The sequence below is a fragment of the Scleropages formosus genome, chromosome 6 (assembly GCF_900964775.1).
Source record: "Scleropages formosus chromosome 6, fSclFor1.1, whole genome shotgun sequence".
Classification (NCBI taxonomy): Eukaryota; Metazoa; Chordata; class Actinopteri; order Osteoglossiformes; family Osteoglossidae; genus Scleropages; species Scleropages formosus.
The window spans coordinates 21565778-21584371 of record NC_041811.1 but is presented as its reverse complement, the minus strand read 5'-3'; the positions used below and the strand labels follow the sequence as shown (position 1 = coordinate 21584371).

Below are 18594 nucleotides of genomic sequence, written 5' to 3'. Positions count from 1 at the left end.
TTGGCTCCGGTTCCCCACGACCCCGTATGGGACAAGCGGTTCAGAAAGTGTGTGTGTGTGTGTGTGTGTATTTGGTTGTAACATCTTACAACGACCCCTCCATTTGCTGCATGGTAACGCTGGATAGCTGTGGTACTACAAATACCCATACTTTCTTTGACTCTGTCATTTTATTTACAGCTAAATTGTTTTACTCAGTTTGGTCAGGTCCTGCTCTCTTGTGTGTCTGGGACAAGCGGTTCAGAAAATGTGTGTGTGTGTGTGTGTGTGTGTGTGTGTGTGTATGTACATATCATGTTAAAATAATACTAATATAGAAGAGTAACAATACAGATAGATCATAATATTACATTTTCGTACTACACTGTTGATTTCACTTTCATTTCTCAGTCTGTTTTCTTTCACGTTGTTTTTTCTCAACCATCAGAATATTTACTTTTTTGGTAGCCATGTAAAAAAATACATAAATTTACATTTATTTAGGAGACACTTTTCTCCAAAGTGACTTCCAGTGGATACTATATAGTATTATCAGCCCACACTCCTTATTCACCAAGGTGACTTACACTGCTAGATACACTACTTAATGGGTCACTCATCCATACATCAGTGGAACACACTCTCTCTGTCACTCACACACTATGGGGGAACCTGAACAGCATGTCTTTGGAAGGAAACCCACAGAGACTGAGCAGAGGTCGAACCCACATCATTTCACAGCACCCATGCGCTTTGAGGCAGCAGCTCTACTCAACAGCTGTGCTTCCATGCCACCCAAAATTCAAATACGCACGCACGCACGCACGCACCCCAAACAGGACTCGAACCCCAGACCCACCAGAGAGCAGGACCCAGTCCAACCCACTGCGCCCCCCTGTGATATGTAGAATTAATGAAAAAATATAACAAAGCCCCATTATGCAGTACATCGTTCATGTGTCCTTATTGTTTATATACTCTTTTCAATCTATCAATTTTCATTAACAGAAAGTCTTATTAGGGTTTTTGGAGTCCAGAGTCTATCTGAAACACCTTGGACAGAATGCCAGTCCTTTTAGGGGTTAAATATTGTTAAATGCCTTAAGGGTATTTGTGACTTATGAGGTAGTTGAGTTATAACAAGGTCACAGGAATGGAACCCAGTTATAAGTCAAGGACAAAACTGTATTAAGAAAAATTCCTTTTCAGCTTCCACGATCAGAGTACATTTTGCATAATCATCTGGATCATTATTTCTTTTATATATATACATTTTTTTTATCAGATATAACCAGATGTATGTAACTTGGAGATTAAAAGTCTAAAACACAGGTTGACTGAAACCAACCTCGAAAAGTCCTTTAATTACATCATATAAAAGAAGCACCCGGTAGTTTCCCATTCCATCCAAGTCATCCACAATCACAAACAAAGGATGCCGATCTGAAATTATGGTCAACTGTTTGAAATCACAGGCTTGCAATTTTGAGGCTATTTTAGAGAGTGTGTAACCAAGGGGCTCAGCACTAGTGTCAGACAAAAAGTTTATAATTTTAAAGGTCGCGTATCCCAGATCTCAATAATGGCAACTTTGCAAAATCACCACCTCACAAGGCATGGTAGAATTAATATTGCAGCAGCCAATATGCCCCACATCCCCAGATGAGGGCGTGGACTTGTGGTCCAGGGTTTCTGATGAAAATATGCCACTTCATAACACCATTTAGAAGGCAAAACCACAGTTCCCGTATGACTTTTTAAACAATTCTTTCTTTACTCCACCCCCAATCAAACTTTTCACTATTTTAAAGGTTTTTTTTTTTTTTTAAATCCAGCTTCAAATAACAAAGGTATGGCAAATCATTTATAACAACACTTGATTAGAGATTCTCTATACAGTGGGTTTATGATTTAATTATCCCATAATGAATTTAAAATTATCTATAACAGTAAAGAGTAAAAAGTCTATATATGAGCCAAATGAAATAACACTGTGATAAAACTAATTCACATGACCGAGTTATCTTTAGACATTAAACTTCAGACACAACTTGCTCTTTCTCATAATGGTTTTCAGATAAAGCTTTGTTAATTTATTACTTTGTGCTAACTTATTTACACCATAACAAAACTGCAGTAAGATCAGGTAATAGCTCAGGTCATACGGATAGAGGGAATGGAAAATAAATGTACACCATATATTCTAAGCCCATCTCACAGCAGGCAATAGTCCAAAGTAAATTCACACATGAGGTCAAAGCATGGGGATGTCGAATTAGGTCATGCTGATTTGGCATCATTTTGGAAATGTCTAGAGCAAGCAGTTTAGTCTGTCCCCACTGTTTCTGTGGCAACAAGAGCTCTGAACAACAACGCACCGAAAAGACAGTCATCAGCCTGTGCGCTCAGAAACAATGAGGCACAGTATTTCACCTAGTGACCTCTTCCCCTCTTCATCTTGTACAACTGAAAGAAAGGGAATGAAAAGAGTATTGTGCATGTCTTGCTTAAAATTTATGAACACGAGGGCCTGGCTGCAGCACAAATAATTTGGAAGGGATGATTTTCAAAATTTTCCAAAAAGCTTAGCAATATTTAGAGTATATTGCACATGTCTGTTTCATTTACGGGGGTCACGGTAGCGCAGCAGGATTGGCTCCTGCTCTCTGGTGGGTTTGGGGTTCGACTCCTGTTTGGGGTGCCTTGTTACGGATTGACGTCCCGTCCTGGGTGTGTCCCCTCCCCCTCCAGCCTTTCGCCCTGTGCTGCCGGGTTAGACTCTTTAGCCGTGACCCCCGCTTGGGACCAGTGGCTTCAGACAGTGTGTGTGTGTGTGTTTCAATTACAAGGGAAAGTAAAAAATATCAGCAATAATGCTTATAAACAGTTTTCTTTTTTGTTTGTATTTTGTGGATGCTTTTTCACATAGCCTTATAGTAAAGCTAAATAATAAGTAACACACACACGAAGCTGGAGCCTAACCTGACAACTCAGGGCACTCAAAGCTAGAGGGGGAGGGGACACACCCAGGATGGAACACCAGTCCATCACAAGGCACCCCAAGCAGGATTCAAACCCCAGACCCACCGGAGAGCAGGATCCAGTCCAACCCACTGCGCCACCACGCCCCCCATAAGGAACTCAGTACTAAATTAACATGTAATCATCTTCATAATCAGAAAAAAATAAAAAATATATTCTTGGATTGTAAAAGGGAACTAGTGCTTTTTTGTAAGATGTTTTTTATTCTGTAAAATGTTATAAAAGTTTCTTCTAATTTTATGGTTTCAATCTGCTTCAAGCTACAATTTAACTGCACAACCAGATGGGGGCAGAATGGGTTTCTCCCTTAGGGTTCCATGCTAAGTACTGTTGACTCAGAATGGACAGAACCTGGGCACTTGCAACACGCTGTATGATGATAGTCCAGAGAACCGGGTTTACAGCCTCAGCAGAATCAACAGCAGCTGCTTGAATTTATTTCTCTTCTTTTTTTTAAGGGACAAAACACCCCAGAGCAGCTCTCCACTGACGAAGCCTGCTCAGTTGGGGAACACGTGAGCTCTGTCCTATCCTAACTCCAGTCATCTGCGTGGGAGTGGTGCTCTGCTCTGGCCCAGCTGGCCAGGAGGAGCTCTGATTTCATGTGGAGTGAAGCAGTGTGTGGGGATGGTGGGTATTCCACTCACAGGAACATGCTCTTCTCAGTTTGTTTATTTTGGGATTTCTTGACACATCTGAATCTACAGTAATAACCCTTAGCACAGGAAATATTTAGCAATACTGTTATCATTTGCATTTTTTATCCAATAACAAAACAGAAGTTAATCCATTTCCTTTGTTGTCCTTTTTTCAGTTGATTTACTGATGGTCTGGTTACTAGGAAATATGGCTGGGAAACGAGCTAAACTGGGAATGCGGTTCTGGAATGGGTATGCCAACACGGCTGGATGATCATTACTTCTCCATCTATCACTTGAGTCACTCTTTTCCCATTATGAAGTCATACTAAGTTGCGAAAGCGAGGTCAATGGAAAGAAAAAAAAGGCCTTATGAGTAATACAATAATTTTTGGCCTGTATCACTTAGTTTGTCAAAGAGCATAAAGTCCTTCGACATCCTGGAGGCCCCATTTTAACCACTAAAAGAGCTTATATTTAGAGTACTGTAAAGTTCAGTCTAAATCAACAGTAAAGCTAAACTAGCGGCATTTCAAACCAGCCACTTAACCAAATGACCCACTGCGAGGATCGACTAACAATGCAAAAACCATAAATCGATATTTCCCCGTGCTACTCCTGCTTCAGCGAGAATGAAGGAGCCTGGACGATCCGGCAAGAGCAACAATGTGTCTACCAACTTGTTCCATTCTCCTTTCTCCTCTTTGCTCTCCCATTTCTCACGGGGAAAGTTACCTGGGTCGACAGGAGAGCTCTCTTCATGGTTGGCTCCATTTTCAAGTCTTTTCAGCTGACTGGAAGCAGCTCAGCTTGAAGACACAGTGTATTCTGGGAATGTTGTACTTGGCATTTTGTTGAACTCGTCCAAAAAAAAAAAAAAAAAGAAAAAAAAAGCTCTGGAGGGCAATGTTTTGGGCCTGTTCTGATAATTAGGAGCCCGACGGCAAACGTCTGTGACGAGTTATGGAAATCTCTGCATGTTCACAGGATAACTTTATCCCTCTCCTAAGGTAGCAAAAAGCTACGATTCCAAACTTGCAATCATGCAACATGCAAGGGTTTGTATTAGTGCCATATCAGTTTGCTTGTACATATGTCTGTATCCTAAACATGTAGATGGGTTTATAACTGTTTTTAGTCCTCAAAAAGAAAAACTGAATCATGACTCAATATTTCAACCACTGTCCGCACTTAAAGGAAAAAGGATTTGTAATGAATAGCTAAAAAATAACTTGGCATGAAAGAAGCGGGAAAAAATAATTTAAAAAACACAAGTACAATGATAATGTAATAATCCTAAATAAAAATCCTTCAGCAGTGGGATTTCCACAGCATGGTAAACAGTATTTTACAGCTTTTTCCTGGCTCTCTGCATTGGCAGGACAAAAGTAGTGTTTATCAGGATCAAGATCCCACTCACCTACACTTCTCCTGGCTGCCTTTGACCCTAGAGCTGCTGGGGGAGCAGCAGCTGCTGGGTTCGTCATCCCCTTTTTGGCATCAGTTCTTGACGAATGCATAAATTGTCAGCATCTCTCTCTCTCTCTCTCTCTCTCGCTCTCTCGCTGTGTCTCTGTGTGTCTGTGTCTGGGCCAGGCCACATTTTCCCATTTCCTCCCTGTGGTTTGGTTACCTCTGTTTGGGACACTACATTATGGATTGTCTTAACAGGCCTTCTTACCCGGGGTGGTTTACACAGTGTACACAAATCGCAAACTTTTCCATTTACGCTTTTCTCCCATTGGGTTTTTAGAGAGGAGTTGCTGAACCCAAGTTATGATGTGCTTAAGCTCAGAGGCACTCACAAACGAAACATGGGAATTTAAGTGATGAACTGAAATTTTTAACAAACAAGGACAAATGCATAAAGATGCATATGTAGGAGAGCTGGTACGTAAAAATTCAGCAGAACACTGAAATACTGAAGTCATTATCTTCATCCACTGAAAAATTCAAGCTGTAAAATAACTATATTTACTGAAACACCATATGCCTAGCATCTATTTGAACTATCATTGGGTCGTAGTGGAGAACTCTGCCAAGAGCAGTGAATGCCTAGACAGTTAATAAGGCCTTTTTCTTTGCCACTTTATGAAAACAACTATGCAGTACAATAACAGTTCTCAAACTTAAAAGCTCCATTCCACATCTGCCTCCGCCAGAAGACTTTAATTTCTCTTAATGTTGTATCCAGTCCTTTATTATGCACTTTTTGGCAGTCAACGTGAAACAACAGTGTTATTAAGCAGGGGACAAGATCTGCCTGCATACACAGCCTTAGTCACACCCTCAGACACACACAAACACACACACACTTTTACACAGAAAAGCAACTAAGATAAGTAATTTTCCAAAGTAAAGTGAAAGAGAAGCCAACTACGATGAACAGAAGACACCCCTGTACCTAAATTTAAGAGGAGTACACCTTAAGGATGATCTAGAAGCGCCTGTAGATGTCTGTGCCATGAGCCAAACCCCTACATGATCCCTCAGTGCTGTCTGGTAGAAATCCCTTCAAAACATCCCCCAAGTTAACAAAAACTTTGTGGCCGACTTCCCAGTTTCAAAACCTCCATTTGTTTGCACTAGGACAGAAGTTCTGATTGAGTACTTTCACCTGAGAAGGTCTATACCTTTTACCAAAAAGTGTGCTCATTTTATGGTTTTATACACTACAATGAATTTTTGTTCCTCTCCAAACTGTCCAACCTACCTCATTAAGCAAACTATTTGGATTATTCTGGAAATGTTTGGTACCAAATTACACACTTTATTATTCAGCTTCCCAAACCCAAATAATACCTCAAGCCTTCTATCTTCCTGAAGTGCACTTTAACAGTAAAACTACACTGAAAGATTAAATTAAAATGAAAAGAATAATAATTCAAATTAACCTTAATCTCTATCAGCAAATGCAAAAATTAAAATTCAATTCTGTATTAAAATTGAGAAATAAAGGATGGGATGATAGTAAGGGGGGGGGTTGGACCGGGTCCTGCTCTCTGGTGGGTCTGAGACCATGACTATGGAAAATATTTAGCAAGCATTTTAACTATTTATTATGCCCTACCATATATTATGCCATAGAAAAAAAAATCTAGAGAGGGCCTGTGTTTCTTACATTCCCTCAGTCGGGCTGCAATCTTGGTCATTCTGTAGGGTTTGGTGACCCCAAAATCATCCGTCTCATTCCAATTCCCTATGTTTTCATAAACATAATATGTGTAACATTAGTACTTCTAAGTATAGTAAGAAACTGAAGGAAGCAGATTAGATATGTTTAGAAAAAAAAATATCTAAAACTGCTATATAAAAACAGGAAAGACAAAAAAAAAAGATCACAGGAACAACTGAAGGGAACAATACAGAGATGAGAACTCAGTGGACACAAATATTCAGAAATGTTCAGAACTGGTTGGAAATGTGCTTTAGGTCTGGCTCAGGTGCTTGTTCTTTCAATTTCTTTCTTTCTTTCTTTATTTATTTATTTTTGATTATTATTATTATTATTGTTGTTGTTACCAGCTTTGATAAGATGATGCAAAGAACTGCAGTAATGAAACTAAGTAACTGGTTTTGAAATCATATTATGGTATACACACACACACACATTTTCTGAACCGCTCGTCCCATATGGGGTCGTGGGGAACCAGAGCCTACCCGGCAACACAGGGCATAAGGCCGGAGGGGGAGGGGACACACCCAGGACAGGACGCCAGTCCATCACAAGGCACCGCAAGTGGGACTTGAACCCCAGACCCACTGGAGAGCAGGACCCGGTCCAACCCACTGCACCACCGCACCCCCACGCCTAATACAGTATATCCACAGAGAAAAATAAACTGTTTTTACATCCTGCAAATGGTATATTCTATAAACAGATGGCTTGAGGAATAACAGTTTTGATCTGAATCTGCCAACAAGACGATTAAAAAGGTCTGATATCATCAGTTCTGGTGTGCATTTTAATCATTAATGGAACATCTTAAACACTTAAGTGGAGCCTACAGTGTGAGCTATGTCTGCCACCGCTAGTATAGTACTCCAAACAGTGTGATGTCATCTGACTTGCATGTGTTGAATCACACAGCACAGCTGCAGGTGAGATGGGTTGCTGGTGCAAGATCAAATTGATCTGCTAAACACTTCAGTGAAGCACTTATCATTTATTCCATGAAACAAAAGAATGTAACGGACTGTTGTTTTTTTCAAAATGACACCACATTCTGCCAAAAATTAAAATGTATTAAATGGTCTTTTTACACATTTAAATACATTTCAAGCCTGTAACAGATTTCAGAAAAAAAAATATGCATATGGATGAAATGGTATGATCAGAAGGGCTTATACATACAAATATTTCTTTTGTCAATGATGTTTGCATTTAATTTTAAGTGCAGTTTGGTTAAATGGATACCCTAAGATTGGCCTTTTTCAGATTTCTGCATAATAGAAGTAATAGTTACCATGTAACTTGTTACCTCTGTCCAGAAAAGGTTGGCAAGTTTCACTGTAGCACATATAGAAATCATTCCCAGCTTTAGCATTATGTGTATCATAAGCACACATGAGGGAGTACACCCAAGTGAATAATGGTCTAAAGACTAAAAAAATATGGTTACATGATCCATTCCATTGTTCTAAATTACTGAAATACTACCGTTTTGGAAAGCCTACCCAAAGATTTTTAAAAACCCCAGCAAATGAAGAAAATTAATAAACGTGTTTTTAAAGATATGGAGAGTATATACTACCACAGATACAAAGCTAATCGCAACAGCAAATTTGTCAAATTTGTTCAGCTCTTCTATAAGGAACTATGTATATGCTGAATGAGTGATACACTAACCTCTCCTCTTCATCTAACACGAGACAGTAATGCCATACATCTCCAAAATGGTCAACCTACCTCGAAGACTTCTTCGTCAAGTATCCTAGTTCCAAAAACGAGAATGCCTTTTGTATCGATGACAGGGTGCGGACTTCTACCGAGGTCTCTGGATATCTTCTTTTTACAGTCCAGTATCATGGTGATGGTTTGCTTGTGTACACTAATTGCTACTCGATGCCACCTGTTGAAGGAGGATGAGACAACTTTGCACAGGCTCTCAGTAACTGGATGTCTCTGTGAAGCCACCATAATTAATATTTGCTTTCAGACAAGATCTTGGCTTTAACAGAACGTGAGTCTGACCTTGTTTACTGCATGACAAAGCAAAATAAGGCTTTTAAAAGTTAAAACTGTATTCCCTACAAATTCACTGGCATTGGACAAACTAGCTGTATTCCTAGAATTGTGAGAAATGCACTTTTGTTTTCTCTGAGTTCTATGTTGCTTTGGAGAAAAGTGTCTGCTAAATGAATAAATATAAATATACTTATTTCAGCATCTGCGCAGGGCACACGGTAACCACTGGGCACAGGGAATTTACACAGACACACAACAAGAGCTATTCATATGACATACCGTTAGACTATTGGAAAAGTCCCACCTGAACCTTGTGAGACAGTATGCAAACTCCACAGAGACAGAATCGGGTCAAACTCAAACCCATCCAAGCAACTGTGCTTCCTCCGTACTCCAGTAGTTAGTAAGAAGTTTTTATTTTTTATTTTTTAAAGTGATGCTGTAAAATAGACAAATCATAATTGCCCTTTCTAAGTCAAAGATTCTGTACTCTTAAAACAGGCAGATTTCCAGTCCAATGACTTCTAATAAAATGGGAAGGGCTGTCTGGTATAGTACAGCCTGAAAAACCAGATGTCTGCCTCAGGATAGCAACCATGTCAAAACTATCAGCGTTCTCTCTGTCACCTACAAGAAAGGCAGAGAGGTTGAGGCAACTCTGCTATTTTCTCTGTGCAGTTTTCCATGTGGATTAAGTACATCTGACAGAAATTTCAAAATCATAATTCACCCAAGACAAGAGCTTAAAGCGAGTAATTACCGTGCAGCCCAGGAAGCAATTACACTGCTGTGGGGCTAAGACACAAACTATGGACAGAGGGAAAAGGCCGTTTTTTACTTACTTCCCATCAGCTAGGTTGATTCCTCTGAACAGGGGGTAGTCCTCAGGTCCAGGTTTGCCCATGTGGTCTTCGTAAAGGAAGACAGGTGAGCGGCCAACCTCCATTCCCAGCTGCTGGATGCCCTGGCTATTGTAGATGGACATCAAAAAGGCCTGGATGCCCTTCTTTGGTCTCACCGTTGTCAGAATTGAGAAATCTTCAGGGAAACCTGAAGCTGGTTGGTAGAGTTATGCAAGGTAGAAGTTTTATTTCAACAACTGACATCAATCAGTTTTTGAATTAACTTGTCTAGAGACCAGAAACATTGTAGACACTAGTGGGTGATTTCTTGTAGATTCATTTTATCATTCTTCAGCAGACACTCCTGAATTTACATAGACATTGGTTTTACAAAAAATCTACTGCTCTAAAAGCTATTGAAAAACCAGTCTAATTGAATCTGACTGTGAAACACGTAGCATTTTCATTTAAGGGTTTGTATGTTTGAAAAGAAGTGCAAACTGGAGAATTGTTAGTTTATACATGAAGACCTGGTTGCCTAGGCTGTTTGATTTTATGAATCAAAAATTCCTGGCACAAAAGTGATGAGTCATAAACAAGAAGGCAAACACCAATGTAAGTTGGGTTTTGATGATCACACCTTGCAGGAGAGGGGGAGAGGAAGTATTTGAGAGGTGGAGTTGTTTGGGCTTTTAGGTAGTGTCAGGACTGTAATCTGGTCTTCAGACCAGCACCATAAAAATATATCTGTGACGGGTTACAAGATACAGGACATAAATAAGATACAACACAAGCATATTTGGGGTGTGATACTAATTCAGCAGCCATTCTCCTGCAACACAGTGCAGAAGGTAACAAGAAGCTGTGTTGTTATGCTAACATCTTTTTGTGTCTCCCTTGACAGGCTCCAAATGTGGCGAGCCAACCCAAAGAACACATCTTAAAGACTGAAAGCAGTATCTAAAGTTACAGAACTGCGGTGATTCAAACAAAGAATGTGAGATGTCCAAAATACATTATATTATCTGGTCTTACCATATGGTTTAGCAAATAGAGTTAAGGATGACTCGTCTTTGTAAATGGTGCATGTAGGTCTGAAATTACATAGTCCGGAACTTACACATAAATAGAATGTTTAGAAGCCATATTTCATGTTAAGATTATGCCAGGAATTACTGTCACTGCAACTGCTCTGTCACCCCATAAGAAAGGGGAAATGTAAAGAGCTTTGCCCCATCAACCCGGATGCTGCTTAAATTTTCCGAATTAATGGATCTGCCAGTCCCCCTTGAAGAAACATCGGCATTCATATTTCTGCTGTCCTCGACATTTCCCTTTGCTTCTCAAGCTGCATCTGGCATACAGATGCCCCTGTGCATTGATAGTCTACAGAACTTGTTACTTGGCGAGGCTTGCAGCAAAGAGAGTTTCTTATACACACTACTCAGAATTGCAATTAAGAGTTCCCCAACTGTGTGTCTGAACACCGCATTGGGAGAGCATGAAATGTTTTGCACCCACAGCAGCAATCCTCTAACTCCCCCATCAATGTCAAAGGTGGGGGCTGCGGGTTGGAGCAGGGGTGGAAGGGAGGGGGAGACCCTTAGGGCAAGTACAGAAGAATGCTGAGTCTCACAGAACCGCTGTGGTGGCTTCCAGAGGTTGGCAGTTATTTCCATGTCTGGAGCTCAGCAAACCCTTGCACTCCGCACAGAAAGAGAAGGAGGGGGTGGGAGGGTCTGACAAGAGGTTCTCCAGACACAGATGGAGAATAAGGGCCTCTCGACGGCCATAGTCTTGTCCTTCCTTTCCTTTTACCACACAAAACACACATCGCTCCATTAGACTGAAAAGGAATGCCTTATATTATATCATCAGTCTTCAGATCTTTGTTGAATGTTTTAGTGGTATTTAACTGTTTTGGCTTACTGAATTATTTCAGGGATCAGGAGGTGACAGATCCCTTTAGCACAGACTGACACTAGCCATAAAGTAATCTTGGTACAAAACTTCTGGAAACTTTAAATTGGTGTTTTCATTTGTGTGCATGTTAAAAGCAAAGAACCTCTCTAAGCATAATTAAGTACAGTGTTCACAAGCATGACTATGGCATTGCTAGATTGATCTGTAACTGAAAGACTGGTCAAGTAATTTAACAATTACCTTATTACTTCCACGTTTTAACCAATTGTTATATCTTAGCACCGTAGCAAAATTTAAGCCGGGGGAAAACCTAGTATAACAATTAACAAGTTTACAAATACATTTGATTGCTAAATCTAAAGTCCACAGCTAGAAGCAAATTTTCCGACTACAATCTTCACACTTACAAGTTTCCAGGGCTATAAATGTACTTGTAAAACAAGGTCTTAAAGAATTAGTTTTCAAAAGCTAGTCTATGTTTAGGATGATGGTTAAAAATGTCAAAAAGATGGGGATTATTTGACGGATTAATTGCCTGGACGACTGCAGTGTACTTTATTACTTTGCATTGGGAATGATATCTATCTACACTATTTATTCATATAGCTGATTTTCACCAACACAGGTTTAAATTTGAGAGTTGTATAGTAAAAACCTTACAATTATTAACTTATTGATAATGAATGTCAGACCAACATCAAACTGTCAAAAGAGTCAAAGCAAAGCACCTCACAAGGGTGCTACATGTCTGAAAGATGTTGCAGAACAGGTGGAATGGCATTTCTATAATTTCCTGCCCAAGTTTGTTAACCAAATGGCTTACGGACAAAACAAAATAGTTTCCAGCAAGTGTACTCAAACTTTTAACTTCCACTGTATATAATCAGAAATTCTCCTTAACATTGTCAAGGCACGGGGGGTGCGGTGCAGTGGCGTAATGGAGCTTTGTTATATTTTTTCATTAATTATACATATCACGGGGGGGCGCGGTGGTGCAGTGGGTTGGACCGGGTCCTGCTCTCCGGTGGGTCTGGGGTTCAAGTCCCACTTGGGATGCCTTGGAACGGACTGGCGTCCCGTCCTGGGTGTGTCCCCTCCCCCTCCAACCTTATGCCCTGTGTTGCTGGGTTAGGCTCCGGTTCCCCACGACCCCATATGGGACGAGCGGTTCAGAAAATGTGTGTGTGTGTTAAGGCACAACTACAGAGTCAGTTTTTTTTTTTTTTTTTTTAAATGGTGTGCATGTAATTAACTTCAATGGAATTCCGTTGTAAAACTCAAGCAGCACCTGCACCTGTAAGCTTTGAAAAAAGTTAAAAATAATTTGGAGCTTTATCAGATATGGATGATGTCCAAAAATCATCCACCACTCTGCAAGGCAGAGGATTTTTCTTTAAGTTTTGCTGTACTTTACAAACCTCCAAATGATACTGATCTTAACAGTCCCTTAGGTGAAATAAGCCTCTGCAGTATTCCTGCATCACAAGGAATTGAATTACTCTCAGATCTCTAAATGATGTACTAAATCTGACTTGTTTCAATAAATTACCACATAAGTTAGTATGTAAATAATGAAAATTTGCAAGTTTTTTTTTTTTTTTAAATATAGCATGTCTGATATTGTAATGTTTAATACAACAACTGTATACAATGGCACTTAAAGGATGAATAAATATTCAAAATTTGTATTGAACTATGCATTAGTTTTGCCGAAGACAAAGGTACTGTTTCAGCCAGGCTGAAACAGCTGATGTCTATTTACACAGTCAATAAACTGGACTTTAGTTGTTCAGTTGTTATTTATAATTTATTTTTGTGATAGGTAATGAATTGTTTTTAAAATATTGAAATGGATAGTTGGAAACCAGTTTTGCTAATCACTACCATCTACTCACCTAATCTATGGAAAACAGTGTACTACCCCTCCATGTTTAACACAGTTGGAAAATATGTGCAGAAGTTTTCCATGAGGTTTTTTTTTCTAGATAACCCTGATAATAACTGCTCTCTTCTCTCTTTTGTAGCTTGAAAATATTTTCCCCATGTACTTATGTAGACTGTTCGTTTTCTGTAGGAAGCAAGAAAAAGTGTTCCCTAGCCTCCAGTTGCACACTCCAGAGTTAAATCTACTGGAAGAACACTACACATAAACACCACAGTACGAATTAGCACATAGTGCAGTGGTTAAGAACACAGACTCATAACCTGTTGGTTGCCTGTTTAGATCCAAGGAGGGGCTACTCTGTAGTATGTGGCTAAGGTCCAGCTACTTAATGTAAAGTGCCTGAGTAAAATACTCAGCCGTATTAAAAAGCAAAACTATGTCCTTTGGGATAGAAGTACAAGGGAAATGATTATAACATAATTCTACAAACTACTTAACTGCTGTGAAAATGGACATCTATTTAGTGTAGAGGTCCAGAAATCTAATTGTGTTGTCTGAGTTAGTGATTCTAAGAAGAATTCAGTTCAACTACACTTGCATTCCAGTGCAAATTGCAGCATAAAATATGCTAAGTACCTATCATTTCATCCTGTTATCTTCCACCTAAAACTGGCCAACGATTTCTAAATGAATGATGGCAGGTTTTATAGTTTCTACTACAATTCACCCTGGCCTTCTCTGTTAACCTTTCATTCAGTCAGGTAAGTAGTATTTACAAGCTTTCTATGATAGCGACCAACCCTGTCATTCCAGATTTAAAATATTCTCCAAATGGAACATGGAACATTCCCCAGAACTCCCAAGGGCTTTACAAATGCAGATTGACCCTTGGAAAGTGATGGGAGGATCCTGTTTAGACGGAAGATAAGAGGAGGATGAATAAACTGAGAGCTAAGAGGAAAGGTTTACACTCTGAATTGTGAAACAATATTTATCCAGCTATTCAGTTTTCACTTCACTATCCTCCTGAGACTCAGCTGTTCATTCTTGTTCATTCTAGAGGACACATGTCTGAGAGCTTGGACAACTTCCTACAAATGTATTCTTTTTTCATGGTCTCAGATGGGTATATGTCTGAAATCTGTCACGAACTGACCCAGATTTGGGAGAGGACAAGATTTTTACAGAACCTCTGTAATGCTACACTAACTTTTTTTAAACTTTTTGTGTGCAATCACCCCTTACAAAGAGATGTCAACTTTTTCTCTACAGGAAAAGACCACCTGGTTTAACTGTCATGCTCAAAGCGATGCCAACATGTGTGGGAAAATAACTTCTTCCTGTATGTTGAACATGATGCAGTCACTCTTTCCGCATGCTGTGTTTTTATAGGCTCAGCATTAGCAGTGCTTGGCAACCAACCCTTGGCGACTCCATGCAGGGCTCGCAAGACCGAGCCAGGCTAGAAGAGCTTGGGATGCGTGCCTACCAAGCCACACCCGCACACCCTCCTCACCCTGGCGCCATACAAACACACAGGCAGACAAACATGTGCTAGTCCAGATGCAAGAGTAACTTAGCTTCTTACCCATGGTGAACCTGGGCTCAGAATTGTGGAAAGTAGCCTATGAGAGGTGTTTTGTGCTGAGAGGATGGATGGTTGAAAGTAGAGGAGTTGAGGATGTGTTTATGAAACCACAGCTGACAAGTGGTTTTTGTATTCTTTTGACCCTGAACACAAGCAGACGAACTGAAGGTGACTGATAAATTCAATGTTTGCACTCATGGTAGAAGTTACTCTGTCTCTGTGTGTGTGTGTGTGTGTGTGTGTGTGTGTGTGTGTGTGTGTGTGTGTGTGTGTGTGTGTGCGCGCTTTGTCCCCCTGTGTGCATGTATAAGAGAAAAATGTTAGAACAGAAATTGTTCTTAAAAAAAAAAATTAAAGACGGTTATCTTTTTGCTTTTATGAAACCCTTTCAAGAAATGTTTGACTGGCAACGAGAATCAATTATGTAAAGAGTTCAAGGCTACGTTCGGGAAAGGAAGCGAGTGGATTTCTTAGGAAATTAAGAATGTACCCCCTCAGTTAACAACAAAAGTTTAACATTTAAATGAAGCATGCGTCCAATCGGGGGAAGGGTTGAAACTTAAGTACCCTTTCTCACATTTCTTTATGGTCATTGCATTTTTCTAATGTTTATAAATTATGCATGAATGTTCAATCTTGTCATTTCAGCAGTAGATAAAAGTTCCATGATATACATTCTAAAGTAAGAATAAACAGACATGGATATGGAATGTGAATCCCTTTAGGGAAGTCCTGAAGGGGAAAAAAACGTGCCCTATACATAAATCTGCTGTGCTAGAAGAAACCTTCTTAACACTACAGTCTGGAGACATTAAAAAGACCATTTTCTGCTTTTGCAGTGGGAAAGGAGGCACGCTGTGGCAATAATTAGAACCAGTGCCCTGGCCCAAACCAGTACTGAGTGGCAAAAAGAGGAAAGAGAATAATAAACTGCAATAAATGATCTCATTCTCTACCTTCTGGAAAACATTAACTATACATTTCCTTCTTCATTAAGCAGAGGCCCCTGCCATACATCTAAACTTGAAGAGTCTAAAAGGTCTTCTCCAGTTTGCATGGCTTAGTCTATGTATGACTAGTTGCTTGGCAAACACTGTGGGACTGAGGGTTGGTTGCACACAGCTCCCCCTTCTGCTGGTGTAAGAATTACAAAGTTTGCCTCACTTGTCTCAAAACCTCTCTTTAAAGGAGACAAAATGAAAACAATAATTGAATCTTTCTGGGACTAAACTGGCTTCAGGAGTCCAACAATATATATCGCAAACTTTGCCAGTATGACGACTGACTGTCCCATTTTCGAGCGGTTCAATTGTTAAAAGTTGAATTTCAATGCAATGAATCACAGGACTGACTTTTGTAAGAAATATAAACACCACAGAACAGATGCTTCCCATAAAGAACAAGAGAAAGGAAAAAAAAAAGCCAGATAAATGAGAAAATAGCTGGGATGTAATGGACAGAGGAAAAAACAGCTGTGGAGCTAACTGCCACGTCAGCTCAATGGCGCTGATACCCAATAACCGCCAACCGACCCATCCCCACCCTCTCCATCACCTCACCCCTCCGCTTTGCAATGGCACGTAATTCACAACAAACATGTCTGCTACATATCCAAAAAGGGACTAATCGGACTGCTTCTAAATGTTTTTTCCTCTGTCCTTCTCTCCCTCTTTGCCTGGGTCAGAAATAGAATAAGACATGTGTGATGTAACACAGAGCGGGAGGAAAGTTGTGTCTTCATGGAGATTACTTATCTTTTGCACTGGAATCACCTTAAAAATAATTTTTGCTTCTTTTAAAACTTCATTTTGTGTTCATTAAAGGATCAAAGTAAGAGTTGTGACACCTTTTAAAGTGATATTTTACAGCAGAAACATCAACTGGGGAACAGAGGTGAATAACATGATGCGTGAACACCTATAATGAGAAACATTTGCTAAATAAAAAAATATCTCATGTCCGTTTCTTGTTCGCTATTTTCAATAAAGGCTTACATTCAACTTTTAAAAAAGGGAAAGGGATCATAAGACTAAGAATCAAAATCACATGTTCATTGTTAGACTTCATAACTCATGTCAGATATAACTCTCTTAGGTACAGTGCCAAATATGCACCACCGTGTTATTTTCACAGCACTGCCTTGTTGTTTCAAAGCCATTTTAAATGTGGAGTAAGCCTGAAAATTTGTATTAACATAAAATTATATGAATTGGCTGCCTTCAGGCATTTTCACACACATACTTTTCAATTTTTTGAAACATTACTGCTTTTGTGGTGGTGATTTTGTTTCAGATCCCAGATGTTTCATGTGCCAATTATTTTACTAGATTTTGTGTTAATCATTCTGGGATAATCATGCCTTGAAGGCTGCTATATGGAAATCAAGTTAAATCTACAGAATAAACTAAACCACTTAATACCTTCTAAATGAGGGAATTTAGAAAAAAAAAAAAAAAACATGACTTTGAGCTAGTTTGATTTTCTGGTTTATTTAGTCAGAAACAACAAAATGAGAAGTCATGCCAAAAGCTTGTACATGTATTAAAACAGGCTGGAGGTGTACACTAGTTTTAGTTCTGTAACCATTTAGGCAATTATACTGGATCTTGTTTTGTTATTCTTGTATGCAGTTCAGACATGTTGGGAAGCATCTTAAGGATTAGTCCATGTGATTGATTTAATAGATGACACTAGCTTTAGGTCCTACACTGTGGAGTCCCTACTACTGAATTTGTGCACAATATTGTCCTTAGATTTTGGCGTTCATTCACTGGTGTTCGTCACACTGAGGAGTTCCTTCACTGTAGTGTTCTGCCTTTTTCGTATTGCATAGTGCTCTTACACTATGTAATCCTTGCAATATGGTGTTATACAGAGGTGTTCCTCGAATGGGGTGTTCATAGACTGTGACAAATGCACTGTACTCACAAGGATAGAGTTGTTTGGTCGGAGCACTGAGTTGGGCCTCTTTGGATACTTTGTAAGCCACATCGGGTCCTTTCGATGACTTCCTTTGTGCACAAAAACCCGTTGTTTTCGTTACCCCTTCAGGTAAACTGTGAAAATCTAAAATCTTCAAGAGATCTGCAGGTTCCGCTGTAGGTGGAAAAAAGAAAAAAAGAAGAACTTCAGACTGGAACAGCTGAACAATCTAGGACCAACACAAGCTGCATACTGATAGCATGCATGAGAAAGAGCAAAGTCAAACCCAACACTCAAGATACAGAGAACGCCAAAAGAAGCTGTTAACATATAGTTCAGATCATTTTGTCATAGTCCCAGCTGCCACACTTCGTGATGGGTTGCCCAAACTGAAAGGTTAGTGAATGGAAACTGAATAAAAACAGAAGGCAGAAAGTAAAATGTACAATGTAGTGTCCACAGAACAGAGTAAATTAGTATTAATTTAGTCTAACAGCAAAATGTGTTCCCAATTGTTCCAATTTTATCCCCTTAGCATGGGTTTGTGGACTACAGCAGCCATTTGGAGAGTGTGTGAAGATTAAACA

At 39.6% G+C, this 18594-nt stretch overlaps 1 protein-coding gene across 2 annotated transcripts in view; it reads right to left on the bottom strand.

Annotated features, from left to right (window-relative positions):
• The window catches only part of LOC114910685 (collagen alpha-1(V) chain-like), a 45142-nt gene that overhangs the window by 6571 nt on the left and 19977 nt on the right, over nt 1-18594 (bottom strand). For both annotated transcript variants that reach the window (XM_029252760.1, XM_029252761.1), the window contains exons 2-4: nt 18014-18181; nt 9690-9903; nt 8569-8731 (exon numbers count right to left, since the gene is read on the bottom strand). In XM_029252760.1, the coding sequence (XP_029108593.1) occupies nt 8569-8731; nt 9690-9903; nt 18014-18181 (545 nt within the window). The remainder of the gene's footprint in view (nt 1-8568; nt 8732-9689; nt 9904-18013; nt 18182-18594) is intronic.